The following is a 25,080-nucleotide window of genomic DNA, read 5'->3' as shown; positions in this document are numbered from 1 at the left end:
GCACACACAGCACAGTCGATTTGCACATACATACCTAGACAGGTACCTACTCATGCACATATGTAGAGAGATATGCATATGCTTACACCATGTCTATTGATGTGTAAACTCTTAATTGCACATATACAAACATTAACAATTAGTCATAGATGCACCTTTGCTTTTCTTCATTACAAAGTACATTTAAAACCCCTTTTTTGTTCACTTCTGTTTTACTGTAACTAATACAATCCACCTGCTCCTCTAATGGGATATTTACCCTCATTATGTTAAAACACTGATTAAAATGTATTACAATTATTAAATTGGGTAGAACACTTCTTGTAAGCTTAGTCTGGAACTCCTGGGACACAGTTGTGCAGTGACAGTTTTAGATCATGTCTCTTGTGTTACGGATCGCACAGCACAGAACCATGCTGAATATCATGCCAAAGATCTAGAAGAGAAGGGATGTGATTTAGGAATCTACTTACAACACAGTTATAAAATAGTCTGCATATCAGAGCAATCGGAAGGTTGTAACTGCAGAGTAGCAGGTGGCTGCTTCCATCTACAAACCCCAAGACATCATACAGTTAACATCAAAGAGATTTCACTGATACTCAAAGCCAAGATTTTATCGGTGTTCTTTGTCCTAAATGTTAATGCCAGCAGAACAGCCCCAAACATTAATGTTATTAACATAAATTTCACTGTGACTATTGCTGTTATGCCTGGAATTGCTTCAAAAGGTTCTGAATTTCAGAATGCTTAACATGGAATATTGTATACATATTTGAGCAAGAGCAGAGGATGATTCCAGAGGAACCAGGTCTGGTGCTGAGCATTGTGGTTTTGCAGAGAAAGCCAAGCTCTTAACAGTTATGAATGACTCAAGACCAAGGCTCTACAGTAAATATAAAACTATCCATGTTAGGGAGCTGGGTAACTAGAGGGAATGTCAAAGAACAGTGAGTGTTGCCAGAGTCTCCAGAAATTGCTTTTTTGCTACAGTTTTAGCAGCTACCTCCTGAAGCTTCATTGCTAATGACTGAAGGTGAGCAGTACTATTGGGCAGTTACACCACTGAGTTCATATCCCCTCCCCACACACCTCCCTAATGAAGAAGGAGGCATCTCACCCTGCTCTTGAAGTGTCAGAAACAAGCACAAAAAAAGTGTCCAGACATGCTTCTGCTGCTGAAGGGGTTATCATTCCATAACTTCTGCTTTAGCTGAGGTGGGAAGCCATAGAAGAGAGATTCATATTTCTAGTGCTTGGTGAGCAATGAGGTTACCGAAACTCTGTGTTGCTTTGCTGTATTTTTGAGTGTGCATTCACATTTTGTACAAATCACAGGATTGTTTCATCCCCCTTCCCCATGCCATGGTTTCTTTCACTTGCATAAAACCTTCATCTGCTTTTAAGTGTCCATGTAAGTCCAGGAACCTCCTGCTCACCAAAGCAGCTAAAGGTGTATTTCTTTACTCATGCTCTGGTTCCTCAAGCTGCTTCAGGCTACTGCTGGTTTCTGGGCCTGAAGGAAGTCATGGCACAAGCGCTGGAAAGGCCTGTTTGAGAGACTGCCCGACCTGGCACATCCTTGCGGCAGGGTGACATCTATTGGTCACAGCTCTGTGGTGGAGGAGCAGACCTTGAGAATACAATACATGCTTGGGAGAGAAGGTGGACTGTAAGGGAAGTTATTGATGCTTTGACACAGTTTGGTGAAACAGCTTCTGTAACTAGAAGGAGGTTTAGGAAAGAAATGCTGCAGTGTTCCTTTATCAAAATACCTACTGAGTGCTGAGTCTGTGACCTAGGAGAACTGTTATTAACTATCCTTTGCACTGAACCAATGCTAGAGCCAGCAGTTTCCTGGAAAGCCATTTCTGTGCAAAAGTTAGGCACTCTATTCTTTATGAAATCTAAGGAATGGATCCTTAAAGGGCCTAAAGCGTCAGTCCGTAGTTGTTGCAGAATAGATTAAATCCTGCTACAGCCTTTTGATTTTCAGTTTGGTTCATGGGCACTGCCATTAGATAGTTGGGACCCTGTCTAAGGGCACAAAATGAACTACTAAAACAAAGTTAGGCAAGTCTGCTTGCACCAATGTGGACAGTTCCCAGAGAGAAGATATACTGAAAGTGATAGGAATAGCTTCACCTTTGAGGAATCTTGCCAGTTGCCGTAAGACCTTCCACAAAGCTTTGAGGAAGAGACAGGGTACTGGGCTCAGATAGAGATTTGAGAATGAGAAGATGGATTTACTCACTGTGATGCCAGCAATTGCAATTCCAACAATTCCGACTAAATGCAGATTAGCATCAATTACTTTCTGGATCTCAACCAGGCAGCTCTGTTAAAAAAAACATGGAAAGATCTTTATTCCTAGAAAAATATACTCCAAGCAGCTCTAAACAACAGATATTAGGAAAAATATTACTGCAGACACTGTATTAATTCTTCCATCTGTGTCTTGTGTTTTGTAGGACAATTTTCCCAGTGTATTCCCTTTTCTAGTGAGACATCTCTTCCCTGTACCAGCTGACACAGACAAGTCGTCTTCTGGTTTTCCTTAAATTTAAAACCCTTTCTATAATGGGCCATGCCAAATCAGGAAGTTTGGCCCTTCAGCTCAACATTGCACTCACAAGCAGATTCCACCCAAGACAGAACTAACTATCCTTCTTAAGACCAACAAAGTTCCTAGTCAGGAACCTCCTTGCAGGCAGCCTTCACAGGGCTTTACATTTAGGACTGCTGTTCTACTACATCCCTCCCACTTTTCAGATGATGTAATATTGTCTCAGCTACCATGGGATACTGTAAGAAGGCCTCAGCAATGAGGGCTGGGTATGTTCAGTACAACTTCCATCTTATTTCTGCCTCCATTCTGCTCTATTTCATATGGAATTTCATGCTGGCACTTGTAAAAAGGAAGTTCTTCCTTTCTTTTACTTATAGAATATCTTCAATTTTACTAAACAATTGACATAAATAAAGTGATTATATCAACCAGAACAGAGGATACTTGCCTTTGGCAGCTGGATGTTCTCTGGGCAGGGTAGTCCCATTTGTTGTTCTATACCATCTTTACCACAACATTGGAGCTAAATGAGGGAGAGATGAAGGATCAAGGAAGGAGAAAGCACAGACTGGTTTCATACTGAAGGTGAGACAATAGATAACAACAAACAATACAGAACAAGTAATAAATAAATTCCCTATATTAATTGCCACTTCCAACTCAAAAATCGGTTTCAGTTGTCTGAAGCCATAGCAAACAAACAGATTTGTATTAACAACAACTTCCAGGTAGGGTTTTTATTACAGATCTCTGAGCAAACTTGTGGATTTGGGAAAGCAGCTCCCTGGCTTATAGGAAAACAGGAGTTGTTAAAGGGAGAAAGCAGAAAGTTCAAATAGCACATGCAGAATTATGTGCAACACACAGAAGCTGCAGCAGAGAATGCCAGAATCTAGTTCTGACAAAACATAGTTGGGTTTGGAGACGGTAATAAATCAGAGTGTTCAGAGGGTTTGTTTTTCCTGTTTGCCTATCTCCCACAAAATGCTTGGAATTCTTTCTTGGGTCAGAAATAACAACTATGGGAGAAGGACAAGAGGGTCTGAGGTTGTGAAATGTTTGTTCTAAAGAACGTGGGAATGCTGCAAGGAGAAACAAAGCTTGGGCTTTATCTCTGCGGGAGGCAGTGTAGATACAGGGTGGACACAAACAAGATTCAGGAAGTTGCAGGTTCCAGTTCTGATTCACACACTAACTTATTGGGTGGCCTGAACTGAGCCACCCACGTGCTTTTGCTTCTTTACCTACTTGGTTCAGTCAGTGACAGGATCTGCCACACTGGAGGTCCTAGGACATGGGTCAGTTTTCTCTCTGACAAATGCAGAGAGATTCAGACCTTTATCTCCCTCTACATTTGTGAGTATTTCTTCCTGGATTTTAATATCCAGAAGGGCCATAAGAGTTGTATCTTCTGCACAACACGGTCCAGAAGCATCAGCTGAAGTTTAAAAGCCTGGCCATTTTCACTTTCAGAGGTAGGGATCACTTTAGAATTCTGACAGAGCCATTAGGAAACCAGGTTGTGAGCCTCTTGATCCATCCTAAGTAACACTCAGTTCTGTTCTTTCATACCTCAGTGGGAGGCATTCTGAATTTAAAAGGTAATGTGACGGTAGAGAAGCAACGTAAGGTATTAAAGTTGAGGACTACTCACAGCCATGTGTAAGTGATAGATAGTCCTGTTGACCTTCCCCCCCGGATTTTTCATATAGTCATCATAAATGTCTTCATAGATCTTCTGGGCTTCCTGTATTGCCTGTAGAAATCAAACTTTCCATGTGAGTTACCTGCAATCCACTGCAGACTTCAGGTGTGTCATCAGCCTCCAGAGCAGAAAATGATGCCTGGTAAACTGAGGTACCGGGATTGGAAAGACAGGAGGTTTTGTGGCCTGATGGCATTCAGAGGCACTCTGCATGGGTCAGAATTTACATCTGCTGTATTCTATGTTTTGGTTAAACACTGTTAGTTGGAGAAGTTCACTGCTTGAATCTCTGCCCTTTTCCTAAGCAATGCCCTCTTATCATACAGATCTACTTGATGTTCCTGGTGGATGTGAGGTTGAATGACACCTGCAGATTTTCTTTTGGAGGGGGGGGAAGGAATGCATCCCATTTTGGACTGGTGATAACACAAACTCTCACTGACTCCACATAAGAAAGTCAGAGTCTTCCTGGGAAAAGTCTCTGGAAAGATTTGCAATGTAAGAGCCAGACTGTAGGTCACTGCATGCCAGAGTCTTGTAAGTACCCATTCATTACGTTAGAAGTTTCTTGCTACTTACCACTTTCTTGCCTATAAAGGCAAACACTCCAGCAGTGATCTCGGCTGCAAATATCACCAACAAGCAAGCAAAGAACTGCAGATGAAGAAGAGAATCTTACATTATTAAACATTGCACGATACTGCTTTACATGCACTGCCAGTCAGTCCCTCATCCAGGCCTGAGCCTCAAGAAGCTCACACAGTAACCAAAAGGAAGCTGGTAGCAGGGGCAGTAACAAAGAGTCAGGTCAGATTTCTTGTTATATGCGAACTAAGGTGGAAGTGGCAGAGATGTGGCTCAGTTGGTAGCTTCAGAAAAGCCAGAAGGAAATTCCAGCATGTCATATGAGACAAGCAATGGAATTTCTTCATGTATGGAATCTCTGCAATAGCTAGATCAGCCAGTGAAAAGACTGAAGGCATTCCAGGTCTGGGACAATAAATATTTTCCCACTAGTGACACATATGCTTTGGGATTATCTTGCTGTGCAGCCCAGGCCCTTGAAACCTTTTACTTACTGCTCCAAGTAAGCACTGAGACTCCCGCGCTGCTCCACAGCACCCAAAAAATCCAACTGTGGTCATGAGAGCTCCGGCTCCCACCAGCACATAGAGTCCTGTGGAAAACCAGAGTCAGTGGAGGATTTAAGGTTTCACTTCCCAAAGGCTGCTACCTCTTTTGTGAAAACCACACATTTGTACGTAACAATGGTCTCTGGCTCTCACAAAGAGCATCTGTACCACAGGAAACTTTTGCCATAAAACCCCAATGATTTCTTCAGAATACTTGGGGAATTTCAGGAAGATGAATGAGAAGACTCCTGCCTCCCAAGTTTCCTGTCCCAAGAGCAGCTCAGTCCAGGAGGAGCAGACACCACAGCATCCAGAAGCACCTTACAACTCTTCAGGGAGGAAAATAAGGAAAAAATCCCCTCCACATTGCTAAAGGGCTTATTTCTGTGAAACCTGGAGATGCAAATGTGCTCTGCTGCTGTGTAGGAGCAGAACTTGAAAAGCTACCTGGCAGTTATGCTCTATCCATTGCCTGGCAGCACATAACAAAGGACTTTTGAAGACCTTTGGGCAAGGGTCCAGGCAGTACAGTGTGATGTTCCTCTGGAATCAATGCTTTAGCTGATTGCTATTAGAAAGAATGGGGAAAAACATTGAAAGCTGTTAGAAGTTAATGAAACAAGAAATTTGCACCCTCTGGTGAACTGAGTGACAAGGAACAGCCTGGGAAGGGTGGGGTGTGGTGGTCATAAGCTCAGCAATAGTCCTGAGCTTGGTCACTGTAGAGAATAGAAGCTTGTCTACAGTGATTTGGAGTGTGGCACCTTCCTTTATGAGCAGTAGCTGCTTTATTGCCTGCTGCGTAGGCATGATCCAGCATCTTTACTCTTTTTCCTCCAGCATACCAGGGCCAGTGTTAGAATGAGAGAGGAGCAGCTTTTAAAGGTTCATGTTATCAATGTATTATGATCAGAAGACTTGGAGACATGGGTCAGTGGTGGCCTTGGCAGTGCTGGGGAACGGTTGGACTTCAGCTTAAAGGTCTTTTCCAAGCTGACTGATTCTATGGTTCTGTGATTCAGTTCCCTCATGCCTCATGCTGAGGGGCCAGTGGAGCTCCAGGCTGTGCACACTAGAGGGCACAATGAGCCTTCCTCCCGGCTTTCACTACCAAACTTGTGAGGAAACTTTTAGTCCCCTCAGTTACCAACTTAAACATTGTTTTACAATCTGACCCAGATCTTTAGGGTTAACAGAGCTGCTGGCATTTACTATCAGCAGCCCTTGTGTAACCTACACGAGAAAGCCCTACAAATGACAATGTGCAGTAGTTGTTAGGAAAATGAAACCCCAAACAAAAGAGTCAGTACATGAGTACAGAGCATCCCTCTCTGCCACACAGCTGCAGCCTGCTTGGAGAAGACAAACTCCTGCCTGCTGCCCATTCAGTGCCACATCACAGTCCAGTGACTGGCTATCAGCCAGATATTGATCCCAGCTATCGTGATCCTTCTCCTCCCTCCATCCTTCTTGCCCTGGTACCTTTCCTGTGCCCAAGGATTGCTGTGAGGACACAAGTTCTGCTAAACAGCACTAAACTGGTTATCATTAATATGGCTTTCCAGGTCTGGGATGGGATATGTGGGATTTGCTGCTTGCTGAATGTTCTGGCAGTTCATATTCTGTATTTTCTAGATTTTTAATATTCAGCATCTTGTGACTTATCAGGACTAAGCTAATAATTGTACACACATTACAACACAGTGGGTTTTACTGAAGGAGGGGTATACAAAATATATATGGCTCAGGAGAGAAAGGTCAGCCCCTCGTGGAAGAAGGACTGGAAAAGACAAAACCTCCTTGGAGGTGCAGAACCTTCTGTTGAGCTGCCAAACACCAAAACTGCCATTTCCTGAGATCTCCACGGCAATAAACAGAGTGTAACTACAAAGATGTTTCCTGGACCTTTTTCTGTGTATCCCTCCCTACTCCAGTCCCTGTAGTCACTTATCAGGCACCTCAGCCGAGAGACTTTCGATTAAGGCTGGGAAGAAGTCTTCCCCTGGGTTTTTGGTGCTTGCAGATAGCAAAGGGGTGAGACCACTCTCAGGAATTTGGATTTGCTTTTGTCTGAGGAACAGCCTGAACATTTCCCTCGCATGACTCACGCCACCTCCGGCAGAGCTTCCCTTTTAAGGCGTGTTACAGGAAGGCCTCACAGCACTCACTAAACAAAGCTGAGCCCCCTCGAGTCCGGCCTTACAGCTGAGCCAGACAGGAGCTTCAGAGCACCTTCTTCCACCCTCTGTTCAGGAGAGTTCCTTCCAGACCTTGCCCTCTCTCAGCCTGCGGCTGGTAGCTGCTGATCCTCAGAGAGCTATTTCTTCAGATTTGTGTCATTCTTATTTTTCCACCTAGATGTTTTTACTTGTCTGTAATATAGACACACATGTAATCTTTCACACAGGAATGAGGCACTTGGAGAGTAGCTTGAAAGAAATCCATGGGGACTCAGCTTGCACTGCGTGGTTTCCTGGCACCCACATCCAGGTATCTTCAAGTGGAAGATGCTTTCCAGGGAGGGTATCAAAGCAATAGGTTCAAAACCAACCTAGAGGTTGTAAGTATATAATGTAGGGACTTATATTTCTTTTCCTAGTGGGCTATATGCAGCAAGGTAGGCACGATCACCTCAAATTCTTAATAGGAATAGATCTAAGCTGAAAAGTGAGACTCTGGAAAAGAAAGGGTGGCAATATATGGCACCCCTTAGAACCACAGTCTTCCCTAGTGCCATCATGCACTGACAGCCATCAAGTTAGCGCAGTCAGGATCAGCAAAGCAGACAAATCCAGGAATCACTGGGCAGTAGTGTCATTTCTCAGAAGTATCTGAGCTTCACTACAGCCCATTCCTTTCCAAAAAGCAGGATGGAAAGCAAAGCCTTAATCAGCTTCTATTCATAAGTGCTTCCATTGTAAAACACAAAGCCTTGGCATAACCTCCAATCTGGCATGTAAAGCACAGCAGAGAAACAGAAAAGGCAGTTTATAGGCACAAAATGGAACATATTTTGCAGCTAGAAACTCTGACGCATAAGAAGTTCACCACAAAGCTCAGCAAGGCCAAAAGAAGCATGCAAGTGGGGTTGAGGTGAATGGGAAGTGTTGAGAAGACTCTGTAGCTGCAGCTTTTTGTGCAGCAGAAGTAAAAAAGTATGAGGTAGAAAGGAAGCAAAGGTTTGTGGCCTGTGTGAAATGTTCTCTCACCTCTTCTCGCCTCTGTTCATTTCCTGAGGCTTAATTTTGTCACTCAGATCTGTGCCTCCTAATGAAGAGTTTGATAACAACCTAGTCTTTGAGTTCAGTGGCAGCATACAGCCTGCACAGGAGCAGACAACAGAGGAAGAGGGGATCCTGAGGACAGGCACGCTGCTACATCACTAAAAGGGGCAGAAAACAGCCATGTATGTGATTGCGCGCAGCTCAGAACTATATTGCAGCTGTGTGCAGGACACACAAAGCAGGTCACTGCCAGTCCCTAAGTGCAGAAGGGTAGAGAGGCCTGTGCAAAATGCAATAGAAAATCAGTTGATGGAGCAGATGCAGCCAGGACACTGCTGACTCTGAGGGGTACTGGAGGAAATACGGGCTGCTTTGTAAAGACAAGAGAATGAACAGCTGGATGTCATAGTGCTGGCATATTTTTGGCCAGAGCCTATTCTCTTGACCTCATTTGTGGGGCAGTACTCTGGTTTTGGGATGGTGGGTTGGTTTTTGGTATTTTAGCTGTGCTAAAACACACCCTAATCACACACGTTTTTATAAGCTGTGAAGGAAACTAACACTTGTACTTTTAGCAGTAAGCCAAGTGAAGGACATCTAATAACAGATTGATTTCCTTTCTGGCTAAAAAGCAGAAAGTGTAAGAGGGGAGGCCCATACTTCAGCAAAGAACAGATTTGGAAAGCAGCAAAGCAGCAGCTTTGCCATATACTTGATTTTTTTTTTTTTTTTTTTTTTAATTCATCCCATGGGGAAAATCATTATTTGCTGAAAGGAAAATGTAACATGGGGGTATTCCCTGTGAAAATCCCAATGGGAGGAATTCCCATTTTCTAGCAGGCTTTGCAATTACCAGGGAAATGAACAAGTTACATGGTGATCTCAGAGCAACCTCTGGCTCCCAGTAGTGAAGAATGGCAAATCCACAACTCGGAGGAGATCTCTAGGTGGTCATCTGTGATCATGGCACAGAGTTCTTCCATAAGATACTGTTTCTTCTGGATATGGTACACAGATCCTATTGGGGCTGTACTCAGACAGTGGATCTGCAAGTGTGAAGAAGCACCTCTCAGGAAGATTAAAGGATTCTGTGTGCCATTTCTGTATCAACAAAACCTTTGTGACTCGCAGTGAATACAGAATTCCACCATTTTTAGACTAGGTATAAGAGAAGGATGGGATTTTATAGCTGCTGTCTGCAATATGTCTTTATATGTATCAAAAGTGAGGGAGGGATCAGCCTCATCTTTAGAGTAATATCAATTCAAGACTGTTCTTTGTACCTGAGAGCAATGAAAAGGGAATGTGCAAATTTCTGCAAAATTAATCTGAAAGGAAATGCCACCAGTTCTTTAGTCTGTTACGTGGTGCTTGGACAGAGTAACAACTGTCCTTAGGTCCAGGGTCCCCCTGTGCTCCTGTTGTAGAGCCTCGTGCTAGGCAGAGCTGTGCACTGCCAGTGCTTGAAAAGAAAGGAAACGCCACAGCACAAACCAGGAAGGTAGGAACCTACTAATATGCACATTAAAACCACTGCTGTTGCAGACAGTGCAGGAACCATCACCACCACCACCTAGGCTGGTAGAGATCTGATTTCAGAGTCTGGAGTAAACCCTCTCCCAGTGGTTTGGTTTTTCTTTCTTTTTCTTCCAAAATCTTACTGATGGCTTTGAGATTAAAAATCTCTGTCTATAGCCTACCTCAAAGAGCAGGAGCAGACATACACTGTCTCCCTGTCTGGTTCACATGGTTTTCTTGTTTACCTGGCTGCTGTGCTCACTTTCCATTCTAAATAATTCTGCTTTTCCTTTTCTGGGCTGAGTAACTAACACCAAACAAGCTGCCAACTCTTCATACTCCTCTGAGACAACAGGCAGCTCTGTTCTTGCTATAAGGGATGCAGAGGCAGTGATTTCAGGAGCCCCAGAATGCAGCCATGATTGAAGAGGTTTTCCTGAGGTTGTATGTGCATTACAGCCCAGGAGAGAGATGTGATCCTCCACAGAGGGACTGAGGCTCTCAAGGACCAAGGACCCAGTAGTGCAAATGTGTTACTGGAAAAGCTGAGAAGCACATGTAGGAGCTGGATGTAACAGGCCAGACAGCACAGCTGTGTATGCACATAGTAGCAAAGCTGGTTTCTGAAACAGGCTTATTACTAGAGATTACCATGTCTGTACTAAGGGATTTTTAGTATATTTATCCATAAAATAGATTTGTAAAACTGGAGAAGAGAGGCAGTATTCTGAAGGCAGGTAAATGTCTCGAGAATTGGAACTTACTAATTTGAGCATAATGCACAGACATAGATGTCTTGTGTGAATTCAACAGGTATTTTGGGTTTAATCTTCCTGGAGCCACAAAAGCATTACAGACTGGTTTGTCAATACCTACTTCACCCAATACTAAGCTCATTGAAGTCAGCTGTAACCAACATTCCTGTACTAGGTGGATCTGCTCTATCAGAATCCTGTGGCAACGGAATACTGTGAACACTGTGAAAACCTTCCTACTCTGGAAAGTTATTCATAGTGCACAGTACGATAATCTGGTGAAACTTCTTAGCACTCTCTGGTTTTATTTCATCCTTTTTGACCAGATACAGCACTCAAAGACACTGAGTGCATTAGAAAGTTACACAATGACATTACAGTTTTTCAGTTGGATTCTCATTTATTAAGAACTTCTGACATTTTATCTGCTTTTGACTGCAGCTGAAGGTACTTTTGTCAAGAGTAACTGACAGTCTAAGGTCATGTTCCTGGGTGGCTACAGTTAATGCAAAGTCTGACAGTGTTTTATACTGCTTAGATTATCTGTTATCATTTGTGCCACACTGCTTTATTGATCCAGTGTTTCATCTGGCTTTTTAATACTCAGTCATTTGGTATTCTACGATCCTCTCTAGATTAGGTCACCCTGAATAATTCTGCATGCGAATATGTTTCCATGCAGACATCAGCAATTACACAGTTCTAACACTTAAATGTACAGGCTCCAAACCAGAACACAAATGTGTTCTCCCCCTACAGCAGTAAAAGTTAGGACTTTGCAGAGAGCTGTCTTTACTCTCTCCACTGCAGATAAAGTGTTGGAACAGAACAAGCCAACTCTGTGAAGACCCTCTCTTTTGAACTAACGCATTGTGAAAAGGAGCTAAGGGCTTTAGTTTGTTGTTGCTGTTTCATTCTTTTCCAGCAGACAAAATGCTTTCCTCTTACTGGTTTCTGAGTGGACAGTTCCACTGTTTCCAGCTCTGTCAGAATGAAACACGACACAGGAGATTTCCATCCGTTATACTGGTTGGTATTTTTTCCTGGAAGCCACTTCAGAGCGTGGTATCTCAAGCACAGTTTGGCCTTTTGAATAGAGCATGTATGAAGAACAGAACATGTAATTGAGAAAGCCTGAGCATGAACTGGTAAATGCCCTATTCTGGCACTGTTCAGGGCCAGGTTGGACAGAGCCTTGGGCGACATGGTCTAGTGTGAGGTGTCCCTGCCACTGGCAGGGGGCTGGAACTGGATGATTTTAAGGTCCTTTCCAACCCTAACTACTCTGTGATTCTATGATTCCTGGAGTTTACTGTGCTGCTACAGCAAGAGGAAACACCTTGATGTCTTTTTACTTCACACAGAACCAGTGGCAGGTTTATCCCCAGTCACTGAGGTCACTTGCTACTGGTGGCTGTCTCTGGAAGAGCAGAAGTGTTGAGCCTGTGGTGCCACTCTGCAATGGGCAGTGTGACTGAAATGAGGTACAACTGCTTGGCCACTCACTGAGGTGGCTCACACAGTGAGCAGCATTCCCAGTGACTGGGCACCAGGGTGGCTGCCAGGTGTCTAGAGGCAGAAGAGGGTGCATCAAGAAGGAAGTGGCATAACTGTGAGTTCAACTGTTGCTGCTGTGTGGAACTGCAGAGCTTCTAGATAACTACACCCAGACCAGGGTGGGAGAAAGGTTTAACCAGGAGGGCAATTTAACAGGCAAAAAGCCTGCTCAATTATCATACTCAAGTGATAAGTCAGTCTTGGCATACTGCAAATATAAACCAGTCAACCCAAGATAGATGGACAGATTATTCCAGTAGAATCACAGACTGGTTTGAATTGGAAAGGACCTTAAAGCTCATGCAGCTCCAACCCCTGCCATGGCCAGGGACACCTTCCACTAGAGCAGCTTGCTCCAAGCCCGTGTCCAACCTGGCCTTGAACACTGCCAGGGATGGGGCAGCCTCAGCTTCTCTGGGCACCCTGTGCCAGCGCCTCGCCACCTTCCTTCAAGGGAAGGACTTCTTCCTTAAAGTCTCTCCTGTTTCAGTTTGAACCCATCACCCCTTGTCCTATCACTACAGTCCCCAATGAAGAGCTGCGCTCCAGAATTCTTGTAGGTCTCTTCAGATATTGGAAGCTACTCTGTCTCCATAGAGCTTTTCTTCTCTGGGCTGAACCATGGGCTTAAGTAACTTGTTTTATCAGACTACTAACTTTGTGCTGGCCTTGCCTTTCCTTTGCAGGTGGGTACTGATTCTTAGGAACTGACTGCCAGGTTTTACAATCCAGTGCAGGGACTGAGGACTTTTGAACAACTTTCATTTTGAGTAAGGGTGAGATTTTTTTGTGGGGTGGTGCTGTCATGTTTTTCAAGCAGAATTTCCGGTGCAGCCACTCGGAGCCACTATCAGCCTTTTCTAAACCACTCTTCCTCAATACAGAAGAGATCTGCACACAAGATGATAGGAAGAAAGACAAATTCATTGTTTAAGTCTTAAGTAAAGACTAAAAGCCTCTCTTAACACACATGATAGCAGGACCATTTGATGCTCCTCATCTCTACAGAGAGGGTGCTTTGCCAATGGTTCTCATTTTAAAGGCTGATAGAGTTTGAGGCTATGGAGTTGAGAGAAAACACTGTTGACAAAGGATATAGTGCTTGATTCCAAAATAAATGACTAGAACTATAACAAAATGAGGCACGGAAGCAGAGAATTGCTGTTTACGTGAATTTAACTGCTGGCCAACACGTTCCTGTTTGTATGGGCACCCACTGCTACGGAGAAAAACTACTAATATCCTTCAACTCCAGACATGACTTCATATCCTCAGGCATGTGCCTTCTAACTGTACCTTTCAAAGCCAGCATGATCACTCCTGCTCTTGTAGAGCCCCAGAGAAAGCCACAGCCACCCTGAAAGTTCTGCCCACAATTGTTTTGGCCCTGATGGATGCCTGGACCACAGGTTGGATCATGGAATGAAAGCAGAGAAGATGTAGCGAAGCAGAAAGTTTGTGCAGGAGAAGCAATACTTCCATGCTGGCAGTTACGAGTAAGAGCCATCCACATTTAGCGGCAGGACAAGGGGTGATGGGTTCAAACTGAAACAGGGGAAGTTCAGGTTAGATATAAGGAAGAAGCTCTTCCCTGTGAGGGTGCTGAGGCGCTGGCACAGGGTGCCCAGAGAAGCTGTGGCTGCCCCATCCCTGGCAGTGTTCAAGGCCAGGTTGGACACAGGGGCTTGGAGCAAGCTGCTCTAGTGGAAGGTGTCCCTGCCCATGGCAGGGGTTGGAGCTGGATGATCTTAAGGTCCTTTCCAACCCAACCCATTCTAGGATTCTGTGATTGATTCATTCACGTTTGTCAGGTTTTGTTAGCATTCCTGAGGGGGCTTGTTGAGTACATACATTCCATTTTTATTGCTGCTGGCAGTGATGTGATCCTCTGCACTCCACTTATGAGGGATAGTTTGTCCTCCATTTTGCCCAAGGAACCAGAGCAGACTTTTCATCCACCAAAAGCAAAGAGGAAAAAAGGTGTCTTGAAGTAACCCTTATAAACCCCCGTGTTAGTTTTCATTGCACTCAGCAATGCTGACCTCTGGGGTTCACACAAACATCTCTCTTTTCCTTCTGATTGTTGCAAGCTTTCCTGCCCAGCAGAAAACTCGGCACAGTCTTGGCACAGGAGTCTTGAGAAGGATGAAGAAGCTGAGGGAATTCTTTTTTCCTACAGATCTTTTCTCCATTTGGTCAATAGTGTCACAGGCAGCTCAGATGAGGTAACTGCCCCTCTACTGACCTTTAAATGATCTTTTATTTTTCCTTTTATCTTTCTTCTTTAAGAGAGGAATGTATGAAATCCAGCAAAGCTGAACTGCCATAGAGTAGGAAAGCTGCATTTTTGCTTCACCACTTGAAGCACAGGCACAAAACATACTGTGAGGTGACGTGACACAGAAACATTGTGCAGTGGGAACTCAGAAACTTGGGGAGCTGCAGAGAGAGGATGGCCAATTTTAGGAAGCCACTCCAGTGTAAGATACATGTGGTAAAGTGAAGGAGGAGACTTTACGGGTCAGAGAGTTTCAAATCTAACCTTTAAAGTTGTAAGTTAAAAACCTGCAAGCTGCAGTGGGAAATATGGATCACCAAACACAAAATCACAAGCAGCAGATAGCTCAGAACACATATGTGTGCTTGACCTCAGCACTGCTGCCTCTGAGTTGTTCTCAAACCAACACAAACATTTCAGTGGCTGGAAAAGATGAACATGTCTGGTTGCCAAGTCAGAGCCCAAACTATTCCAGGGGGCAGACTGGGCTGGGCTGATGGTAAAGAACAAGGCTATTTAAGGAGACTCCTTCTGCCCTAATGGAAAATGCAAAGATATAATCAATTATTTTAAACTAAAACATTTCAGAACCAGGAATATAAACCCCATCACAAGGAAGCATGAGAGAGAAGCTGGTTAGACTCAGCTGGCAGCTCAGTGCAGGTACAAGAAGAGCAGAATGTGCTGCTCTTTAGAATCAAGAAAATGAGCTGTTTTCCACAAGATGCTGATTCTGGACAGTGCTTCAACCTACCAAGCAAACTCTGAATGCAGCTGCAGTGTTGTTCCAAGCACTGGCACAAAGCTGAGCTGAGCACAGTGTTATCGCAAGGCAGACACAAAGCAGGCAGTGGAACAGAGCTACAGGACTTGTTTTTAAATCTATTGCGATGTGTTTCTATCTCCAAGTCATATTGCTGATCTCTTTCTCCTGAAACCCTCTGGGCATCTGCTCCTTGTGTTCCATACTGAGAATTCCTATGCAAAAATTGGGCTCTCACCCAGAATGCATGTTACAGAGCAGACACATACAGCCAACTGAACACCACTCCTGTGAGAAGGGCCCAGTACGCAATTGTCAGGGGACTTGGAGCTGAAATCTCACAGAGGGGTAAAGCCCTTGAGCATGATGATCAAGTGCAGCCTTGCCTGTTGCTAAAACCCACCCTTATGGAACTCATCACCATTCCTTTACCACTATCTTAGTCACAGATTGTTACCAGCCTCAGACTTGGGCTGCCCCATCAGAAGTCACAACATTTAATATGATCTGTAAAGAGTGAGGGCAGCAGAAGATGTTTTACTTTTCTTTAACAGGAATGCTCCCTGTAGTAGGCACGAAGCCCACTACAAAAAAGGGCCAACACTTTGCTTTAGCAGGTCAAAAGTTCAAGTTCAAAAGAATCTTCAACATTTAGGTCCTGTTCCTTATCAGTTCCTCTGCTAGCAGCTACGTATTACAACGTCCAGCTCTATAAATACATGTGACAGCCCCAAGAGTTGAGTGTTGCTGTATATGATGAAACTTTTACAAGAACATGCCCCAGGACTTCTCCAAATTAACTGCTCTGATCTGCTTTTGCAATTCCCATGCAGGACTGAAGCAGATTAAATCTCGTAGAGATTTAAATACACAGGCACCAAATAACACTGTGTTACAGTCTGCGCTTGCAAAGCTGTGAAATGACCATGGTGCTTATTCACATCACAGGATCTATTATTTTCTGGCTTCTAACAAACCAACAGTACTTGATTTTGAAGGCCAGAACATCTTTCTGTCTTGTTGGATCTCCTGGGTCAAGAGTAAGTGGATGAGGCAGGGAAGAGCTCCAAGATAGAGCATAATAAATCCAATAGGTATAAACTGGACCTGGAAAGGAAGTTGATCTAATAGCAGCTCAGATGTAAGAGAAAACATAAATCATACTTCCTGGCTCTGTGTCAGTGGAGGTGCTACAGGGTAACCCTCAGGTCCCAATCAGATTTTCATCTGAATGGTCTTATTCAGCCTCATGAACTGAGGCTCATGAGGCTTCCACAAAACTTTACTGGGTGTAATGTTCTACCCATCTGTTCCACGGCACCATACAGGCAGCTCTGTGCCTCCAGCCTGGCTGCATATGTTAAAGAAGCTTGGGGCTAGAAGTATGGTGTGGCAGAGCCAAGGTCTCCTCCACTAAGGGAACTGGGGTATTTAAAGTCACTGCATAGCTCAGGCAGTGTTCCCAGGATGGGTAACTGACGGCTACAGGACTTCTGGGGTCATCTTCCATTCTTGGCACCCTGTCAGAGTGGTTTGATGGACAAGGAAGGACAGGGGATTCATTCACACTTGGCATTTGTAGATGGCAGAAATGTTTGTACCAACTGAGTGAGTCCATCCCCAGGTGTGAGACATTAAAACAGACAAAAGTGTGACTCTTCTGGTGTAAAGGCACGTTGCAATTGCCAGTGCACAGAGAAATACAGCTGCTGGCAGTCCTAGAAAGCTGCTATTTAAGGATGTCTGTAGCTATGGAACAGGGCTGGTGTTTCCAGAAAACCCACTGGAAATCCTTGGGAGAAAGAAGATTATCTTAAATGCCTAAAATTAGATATGACCAATACCAGTTCTGTAGCCTGGGGAGCTACTGATTTCTCTCCGGGCTGGACAAGCAGCCCTTGAGATGACTGAATACTGGGGGTGTATTTTTACTTCTCAGCTGTGGAAGGACTTGCTCTGATACTTGAAAGTGTCACTCAGGGCCCCTGTGTGCAGACGCAGGGAGAATGGCAAGCAAAAGCCTTCCTGCTGCACTGGTGGTAACAGCATTCAGAAGCTACAGTTGTTTCACTGGTTAGCAACTGCACAGAGAAGTCTGGAAGGATTTTTTGGTGAGCCCCATGTTCCAAGTCTCTGACCCATCTCAGCTTCTATTCCAACAGCACAATTCACTTAGGATCCGTGAGGGCTGGATCAGGTCTGAGAGAAGGGTTCACTTAGGCCTAAGGAAGTTGATGCCAAGCAAAGAAAGGATGAAAACCATCATGCACATGACAGCACCAGAATGTCCAGTTTTGTGTAGTTCAGGCCAGGAATTGTTGGCCTTCATATAGTTCAGTGCATAAGGTATGTCACATGCTCTAGGATGAAACCAAGGCTAAAGTCTACTGTCATCACAAGCATTTTAACTTACCCATGAAGAAATACTCTGGAGACCTTTTGTCTGAAGCAATGTCTGCCATAACCCCACCAAATCGCAGCCACAGCCCAAAGGCAATAACAGCCAGTCCTGCCAGCTGGAAGAGAAACACAACCGTCAGTGTTTCAGGAAGGGTTGGCTGGAGAGCATTAAAGAGGTGTCACTGGTACCTTGTACTTTCTTGAAATCCCACAACTCAGGATTGCAGTCGGAAAATTCGGTGACAATGAATTCCTATTAGAGTGCAATGTACTTCTTTCTTTCAGCTCTTAACTGTAGTGGTGTTTGTGAACTTCCACTCTTCTTCCTGACTCTCAGAACTTTACTGTGTCCAGGCAGGAGGCCACACAGGGCCTCAGTCTGGACTCAAGATGCTGTTACTGTAGGAAAAGCACCTTATTGGGAAGTGCTGTGTGACCAGGAGTTAAGCCCTGTTTAACTGTGACGTACATCAAACTTTGATGATAGAAGTAACTTAATTGACTTCCATCCCTGGCAGTGTTCAAGGCCAGGTTGGACGGGGCTTGGAGCAACCTGCTCTAGCGGAAGGTGTCACTGCCCGTGGCAGGGGGGTGGAACTGGATGAGCCTTAAGGTCCCTTCAACCCAAACCATTCCATGGTGGTGATGATGATGATGATGGTGATGAATGCCCCCAGTCCAGCTGAGGAGATGGTTTCTCCCATCTCAATGAAAAGGCAGATAACACAGTACTTGTCACTTTTGTGAAACAACAACACAAAGCTTTGTCCTTCTCCTGACTTGCAGCTGCAGCTGGGCAACATCACTCTGCTCCTCCAGCTTGAGCACAGCAGCACTGTGTACCCGGAGCTCGCAGTGCTGTCACCAACAGTTGGTTTAACTGTGCTTCAAGCATAAAGGAGACAAAAGCCCAAAACTCTTTGCTCCAGAGAGGCTGAACGAGATTCTTTTGTGACTTTTTGAAAAACAGTAAATGGGAAAGAAAAAGACGTTTAAGAAGCTAACATTGGTGATTGTTACCCCTTCTGGAGGGGAGAACAGAGGATGAGGGAATGTGAAAGAAGGAAAGCAAGCTTGAATTCAGCAGTGCTATTAAAGGTGCAATGAGGGCAGAGTGGGCATAGCACTAAAGCTCTTGAGGGTTCAGCAGTAGACACTTTATTGCCCCATTAGTGTAGCTTTCAGCAAGATAAATGCAGTCTGATGCAAGGCTTAGGATGAGCTTGGGAAAGCAGTGGCTGTTGGCTTGCTATTTGAAATTACATTATTAAAGAGCATCCTGATGCTGTGGAGTATTCCACTGGAATACACAGTGTGGGAGGCTGGAAAACCTCTCACAGCCTCCCGTTGTTGGAAATGTTAATTCTGGTTGGGGAAATGGGCACTAAATTACCGGTTAGGAAAGGTGGTGGCTTTCCTCAGCAGTGGAAATACTCTTACAGCGAGTACATATTTCAACTGCAACCCTACGGAGCGAATAGAAGCCGAGGCAGAGAACTCGGGCAGCCCGTCCCGGGACCGGTCCCTGCCGCTGGCAGCCCCGCACCCGGCACCCGGCACCCCTCACCCCGCGCTCTCCCCCGGGCCCCGGCAGCGCCCGCAGCAGGTGCGGCGGCTCCTCCCGGCCCCGCTCGGCCCGGCCCGGCGCTCACCCAGAAGGTGGTGTTGAAGATGCACAGCAGGATCTTGATGCAGCGCATCCCCCCGCGCCCCGTGCCCATGGCGCGCGGCGGCTCCCGCAGCAGCTCCCGCAGCGGCTCGGCTCGGCCCGGCCCCGACTCGCGTCGCCGGCGGCTCCGCGCGGGGCGGGCAGCGGGGCGGTGCCGGGAGGCAGGTGCAGCGCGGGGCTCGGCGGGGGCGGACCCAGGGCTGCTTCTCCTGCCCTTCCCGGCCCTCCCCGCGGCTCCGGGTCTGCCAACCCGGCGGGGCTCCCATGGGGTCTGGCTGCTTCCCGGGCGGGGCTCGGCGGCTGCGGGGACACGGAGCAAACCCCGCGCGGGCTCAGTAAAATCCCTCTGTGCTTCCCGGGCGTGTGCTCGAGGCCAGGACTTTAGACCCTTAAATACTGAAGCTACCAGAATCCATACCCGCAGAGTTATGAGCAAGGTTGTGAATGTGATGGGTGAAGACAGGGTAGCAGGAAAAGGGCCACTCTCATTAGGACTGTTTTCACTCACACTCAAACTAACAGCCCCTGAAGTTCATTTTCCAATCTCTGACACTTTTGTTCTCAAGGTTTAACCCAAACGCTCTGCTTTGTTTTTCAGTGGCCGTTTTCTTTCCCAGTCTTCAGAAAATCAAGTCTGAAGGTGTCTGTGGAAGCACAAGGTAAGGCAGTCTCCTGAGGAGTGAGGTTTTTGTGTTAAGCATTTCCTCTCAGTATTTAAGGAATAAACCATTAATTTTCTGTTTTGTGCTGTACTGAGATAACTCTACAGTTTTACCCATCCAGATTGTTGTTTAGAATCATTTTTTCCACAGGGTGTGTATGGAAACGATGCAGAAAGGCACAGGGAAAGGTGCTGTGGTATTTCGACTGCAATTATACTCACCTAATGATCTGGTAACACTGGAGGATGGTGGAGGTGGTTTCTGTTTTCACTCACTTTGCTGTTTATTCACAGCTGCTTTCAAGCCTGGCAGCAATTGGGGAAAATCATCCCAAATAGTTTGACTTGCCCTGGCAGGGTTTTATGAAGAATCTCTTGTTCCATGTGCAATGAAATACTTTCTTTTTCTAAGAAACAAAGGAAACCCCTGTAATTCCCCTTTTCTGCTTTAGTGTGATGCTGTGCTCAATGCTATTGACCTGCCAGGTCCCATGTATTTCTTCTAAAACCACAAATCCATTTGAATAGAGAAAAGAGCTTAATGACAATGAGATGGATCAAACAGCAGGAAAAGACATGGGAATCCCCCAGTACATTGGAAGCAATAAAAAAACTAAAGGGTGCAGTTTTGCATTGGGTTTTGACAGCAAAATAGGTTTTGGAAGTCTTTTATGAGGTTTCTCTACTCTAGTAATTTTCATGCTAATTTCTTCTAGAAGCTTAGGAAAGAATCATTCAGCCTTCGTAAGTAGTAGGTTACCGCTCATTCTTGCAGTGAATGAAATCCAGCTGAACAGATGCTGAATTTATCAGGAAGATGTTGCTCTTCCAGTAAGCAGGTTCAACTGGGAACTGCACTATTGGTGCTAATAGTGGCATCTCTTTGATACTCTTTCCTATGTAGCTGGGCTGTTCTGCTCACTTGTTACAACCGCATTTATGTTAGTATTTGATTGCTTCTGACATGAAGTCCTCACTGGGGACAAGAGCATATTCTCTTGTCCAGCTCTTTTGACTGCTCAGGAGGTGTGAGATCACTCCATGTGGACTTGATTCAGCATTAATTTCTTTTTTTTTGTGATATTTTTCCTCAGAAGCATTTCAGAAGCGGTGATTTAGGTGCTGCTGCATGGGTTTCTTCCCTAAAATGTGCTCCCAGGGCTATGGCAAGGGGGACAGCAAACAGGCCATACACAAAATGCCTGTGAACGTCAGTCATGATCCCACTTCCCTCACTTAGCCTCTGAAGCTCAAGTTCTTGCAGGGGTTCTGTAGCACAGAATGGCTCATCTTCCCCCAGATAGATCAGAAGATCCTGTTTCAACCTGTCCTTCAGAGCTGCACATTTCTGACAGAGCTATGTGCAAGATTTTTAGCCTCAGTGAATCTAGACAAGACTGTTCCTTGAGGTTACAGGCAGTTTTCAGTAACAGGGAGCCATGAAGAAAATACAATGGTAACAAGTGAAATTAACATGTGGGGTTTAATTTACCTGTTGCTAAAACCTTCTAATTCAGGAGACAGGGTGTCTCAGATTAAATTAGCATCCACAGCTTTCCTGTGCTGGCAGTGAGCTGGGTTGTGGGAGGGTGACACGTTGATCCCGACCTCTACCATCTCCTTGTGTGATGCTGACTTAACCTGTGAGCCTGGTTTGTCTCATCTCCCCAGTACATGTGCTCTTCATAGTAGGGATAATCACACACGTTCTTAGCTTCTCTAAGAAGCAATTCCCCACTTCCTCCTGCTGTGCCTCACAAGTAGTCTCTCATGGCAAGGCCAAATAACCAAGAGCTGAGCTCAAAAGCAGTGTTATAGGACCTCCAGAGGTCTCCGAGAGAACTATGAGAGTCTGAGTTACAGGACCACATGTCTTCTGCTCTCTGTAGTGCTACCAGATCGGTCTCGGAGCCTTCAGTCCTCCGATTTGAGCCTAGGCTGCGGCACAGGGAGGGGGTCCCAGTCACCAGAGAACATGTAGGACAGAAACCGACAGGCTCTCTGCAGTGTTCTCTTCAGAGCTGATTCTCAGGAAAGGCAGAGCTCACTGCTCAGCCCACTGTTACTGCCCCATAACTCCCCGTGACCCCCTTTACCCCCGTTATCCCCCTTTACTCCCCCGTTACCCCCCTTTACTCCCCCGTTACCTCCCGTTACTCCATCTCCGCAGCGCGCACCGGCTCGCGACACCCGCGGACCTTGCGTGCGGCAGCGCCCTCTGCTGGCGCCGCGGCGCTTGGCGGGTCGAGGAACGGGAACAGGGGCGAGAGGAAAGGAGGAGTCCCGGGGAACGGGACGTGAGGTCTGGAGCATTCGTGGTGTCCTGTGGTGGGGGTTTACACGGCAACAGCGGCCTCGGGAGGCTGCTGCTACAACTGCCTGACAGGAGGATGGAGCCAGGAGGGGCTGGGCTCTGCTCCCAAGGAACGACGGATGGGACAAGAGGAAACAGCCTCAAGCTGCACCAGGGCAGGTTTAGATGGAGCTGAGGAACAATTCCTTCCCCAGACGGTGCTCAGGCATTGGAACAGGCTGCCCATGGCAGTGCTGGAGTCACCGTCCCTGCAAGTGTTCACACACCGTGGAGATGAGGCCTCAGTGCCACGGGTTGGTGGTGGCCTTGGCAGTGCTGGGGAATGGTTGGACTGGATGAGCTTAAAGGTCTTTTCCAACCTGGTTGATTCTATGGTTCTGTGATCTCCACCTCAAATGCAGGGGATGCCATCCAGTGCCTACGCAGCCCTGCCATTTATTTATAATAGTGTCTGTGCTCTCCAGGTTTCCCACCCATTAAGAGATTTTTGAGGAAAACTACAAAGCTGATTCATATTTTCATTCAGAGGCTGTTGCAGAACAAATCAGTGTAACTAAGGAAAGGATTAGTAATATTCTCGTCAATGCAATTACCAAATGGTGAAGGAAACATTCAGTTGATGGACAATTCACAACATTGTTTCACGAGCTGTGCCAGTCACATTTGCTATGAAGATGGACATTTTACTGTCATCTTGAGGACATCCAGCTTCAAAATCCAGGGGTTGTATTGATTTGTATATTAAAGAGCCTTCTGTTACCGAAGTGGCCTGTCCTACAGGTTCTAACATAGTACGTTTCAGCTGGAACAAGCATGTAGACATTTGTAACAGCTCTCTAATGTGGAAATGTTTTTGCAGTTACATTTACAATTATGCAGATCCTGGGGCAAAGACCATTTGGTTTTGTTATTTTCTCATCACAGACCATGCTGGGAAACTTTTGAAAGAAGTGTTAATCCCACTGTAGCACTAGATCCTGCTCAACATCTGGTATTACTTTAATTTGTAATGACAGATGGGTAAGAAACTATCCTTACTTGAGCAAGTGCTGTTTCTTTTCAATTAGAGAAGAAAGCCTGAGTTTCCAATCCCATAAAGATCATCCCTAAACTGACTTCAGAATTAAAACATTAAACATGTATCCCCACAGGCCTGAATTTTACTGTTCCCCTTCCAGGTCTGGCCTATTCTTCTGTTTTTCATCATCTTCCAAACTGTTCTCTGCTAACCCACTGAACCTGGGGACATTAGGAGGGCACAATATTGTTTCTTTCTGCTGTTCAGCTGTTTCCTTGTGTTTTACAAGCACACTCCCACAATTATCCTGGTTTCATGCTTTGTGAACAGCAAAACTTTCATATGCTATTTACCTCTGCAGAGGATTGTTCAGGTTTCATAGAATGATAAAACTGAATCACAGTTTGTGTTGGAAGGGACCTTAAAGCTCATTCAGTCCCAACCCCTGCCACGGGCAGAGACACCTTCCACTAGAGCAGCTTGCTCCAAGCCCCTGTGTCCAACCTGGCCTTGAGCACTGCCAGGGATGGGGCAGCCACAGCTTCTCTGGGCACCCTGTGCCAGCGCCTCAGCACCCTCACAGGGAAGGACTTGTGCCTAAGAGCTCATCTCAGTCTCCCCTCTGTCAGCTTAAACCATTCCCTCTTGGCCTATTTGTTTCCTGTTTCTCAGCTCTTTCTGTGCATGCTAAGCTCGAACCCCCTGTTCACGGTCCAAAATAGCCCTTCAGAGAAGCACAGGGCAGGGAATGAGGAGGAGCTCCCTTAAAAAAAAATCTTATTTCTGGTCTTAAAGGTGTAATTTACATAGAATTACAATTGACTTGAAATTCCAAGCAAACAGCCCCAAAACCATACTGGACTCGCATTCTGACTGGGACGATGAAACTTGCATCATACCCTTGGCATCTGTGTTGCTCTTTCCATTTCCAGTAATTGCTGGAATGTTAGACCTGGCAGCACTGCCTCTGTCTCAGAACAGCTCAGGAACCACTCCATGGACTACAAGGGGGGGTCAGAGGGACTGTGCTTCTCCCACTGTGTGAGCAATTAGTCTGCTCCTTTGTTTCCTTCCATGCTTTTTAGTTCTCTCAAATGTACTTACTTTCTTTGCATAAGGAACTTGCAGGTACATCAGTCTGCAAAGCTAGTATGAGGCTGTTGAGAGCTGTGGTTGGATCCCCTGACAACCTGGTTTTCTCTTTTTAGAAGTGTCCAGAATTTGTTGTGCTTCAAATGCTGGCCTAGCTCTGAAAGCTGCTTTTCAGTAAAAGCATTGCAAGTCTGTAAGATCACAGAATCCTGTAAAAACACTCCAAATTCTATAGCAATGATCCTGATATTATTTCCAGCACCTCCCCTAAGTAGCCAAAATAGGAGTGAGGGTAGAAAACACCTTGTTTTCTTTTCTCTCTAGTAAGATGCTCTCAGTTCCAGTTTGGCTTTTTGAGCCCCCTCCCTGCTCTCTGCTAAATAAGAGGCATTATTCCAATTGCCAGTTAACATACTCTCTTTAC

The 25,080-nt window shown here is 45.5% G+C and overlaps 1 protein-coding gene across 1 annotated transcript; it reads right to left on the bottom strand.

Annotated features, from left to right (window-relative positions):
• Positions 1 to 139: 139 nt before the first annotated feature.
• TSPAN2 (tetraspanin 2) lies at positions 140 to 19,711 on the bottom strand. The gene is made up of 8 exons (XM_057400607.1): positions 19,555 to 19,711; positions 17,916 to 18,018; positions 5,354 to 5,451; positions 4,854 to 4,928; positions 4,224 to 4,325; positions 3,018 to 3,092; positions 2,255 to 2,338; positions 140 to 436 (listed from the first exon to the last, which is right to left on the bottom strand). Exons 1-8 carry the CDS (start codon positions 19,621 to 19,623, stop codon positions 371 to 373), a joined length of 672 nt encoding a protein of 223 aa, XP_057256590.1. The 5' UTR covers positions 19,624 to 19,711; the 3' UTR covers positions 140 to 370.
• Between the last annotated feature and the right edge of the window lie 5,369 nt (positions 19,712 to 25,080).

This window comes from Pezoporus wallicus, unplaced genomic scaffold (genome assembly GCF_028554395.1).
Source record: "Pezoporus wallicus isolate ANWC-B61680 ecotype Strahan unplaced genomic scaffold, APGP_CSIRO_Pwel_v1 scaffold_7736, whole genome shotgun sequence".
NCBI lineage: Eukaryota > Metazoa > Chordata > Aves > Psittaciformes > Psittacidae > Pezoporus > Pezoporus wallicus.
The sequence above is the reverse complement of the archived record's forward strand: the minus strand, read 5'-3'. Positions and strand labels throughout refer to the sequence as shown.

Bases quoted from the DNA above. Each gene is read 5' to 3' on its own strand.
- TSPAN2 (XM_057400607.1), bottom strand. From the start codon at position 19,623: ATGGGCACGGGGCGCGGGGGGATGCGCTGCATCAAGATCCTGCTGTGC. The intron at 4,929-5,353 runs GTAAGTAAAAGG...CTTCATCTGCAG, and splicing joins CTCAGTGCTTACTTGGAGCA to TTCTTTGCTTGCTTGTTGGT. The intron at 2,339-3,017 runs GCAAGTATCCTC...TTTTTTTAACAG, and splicing joins AGAACATCCAGCTGCCAAAG to AGCTGCCTGGTTGAGATCCA.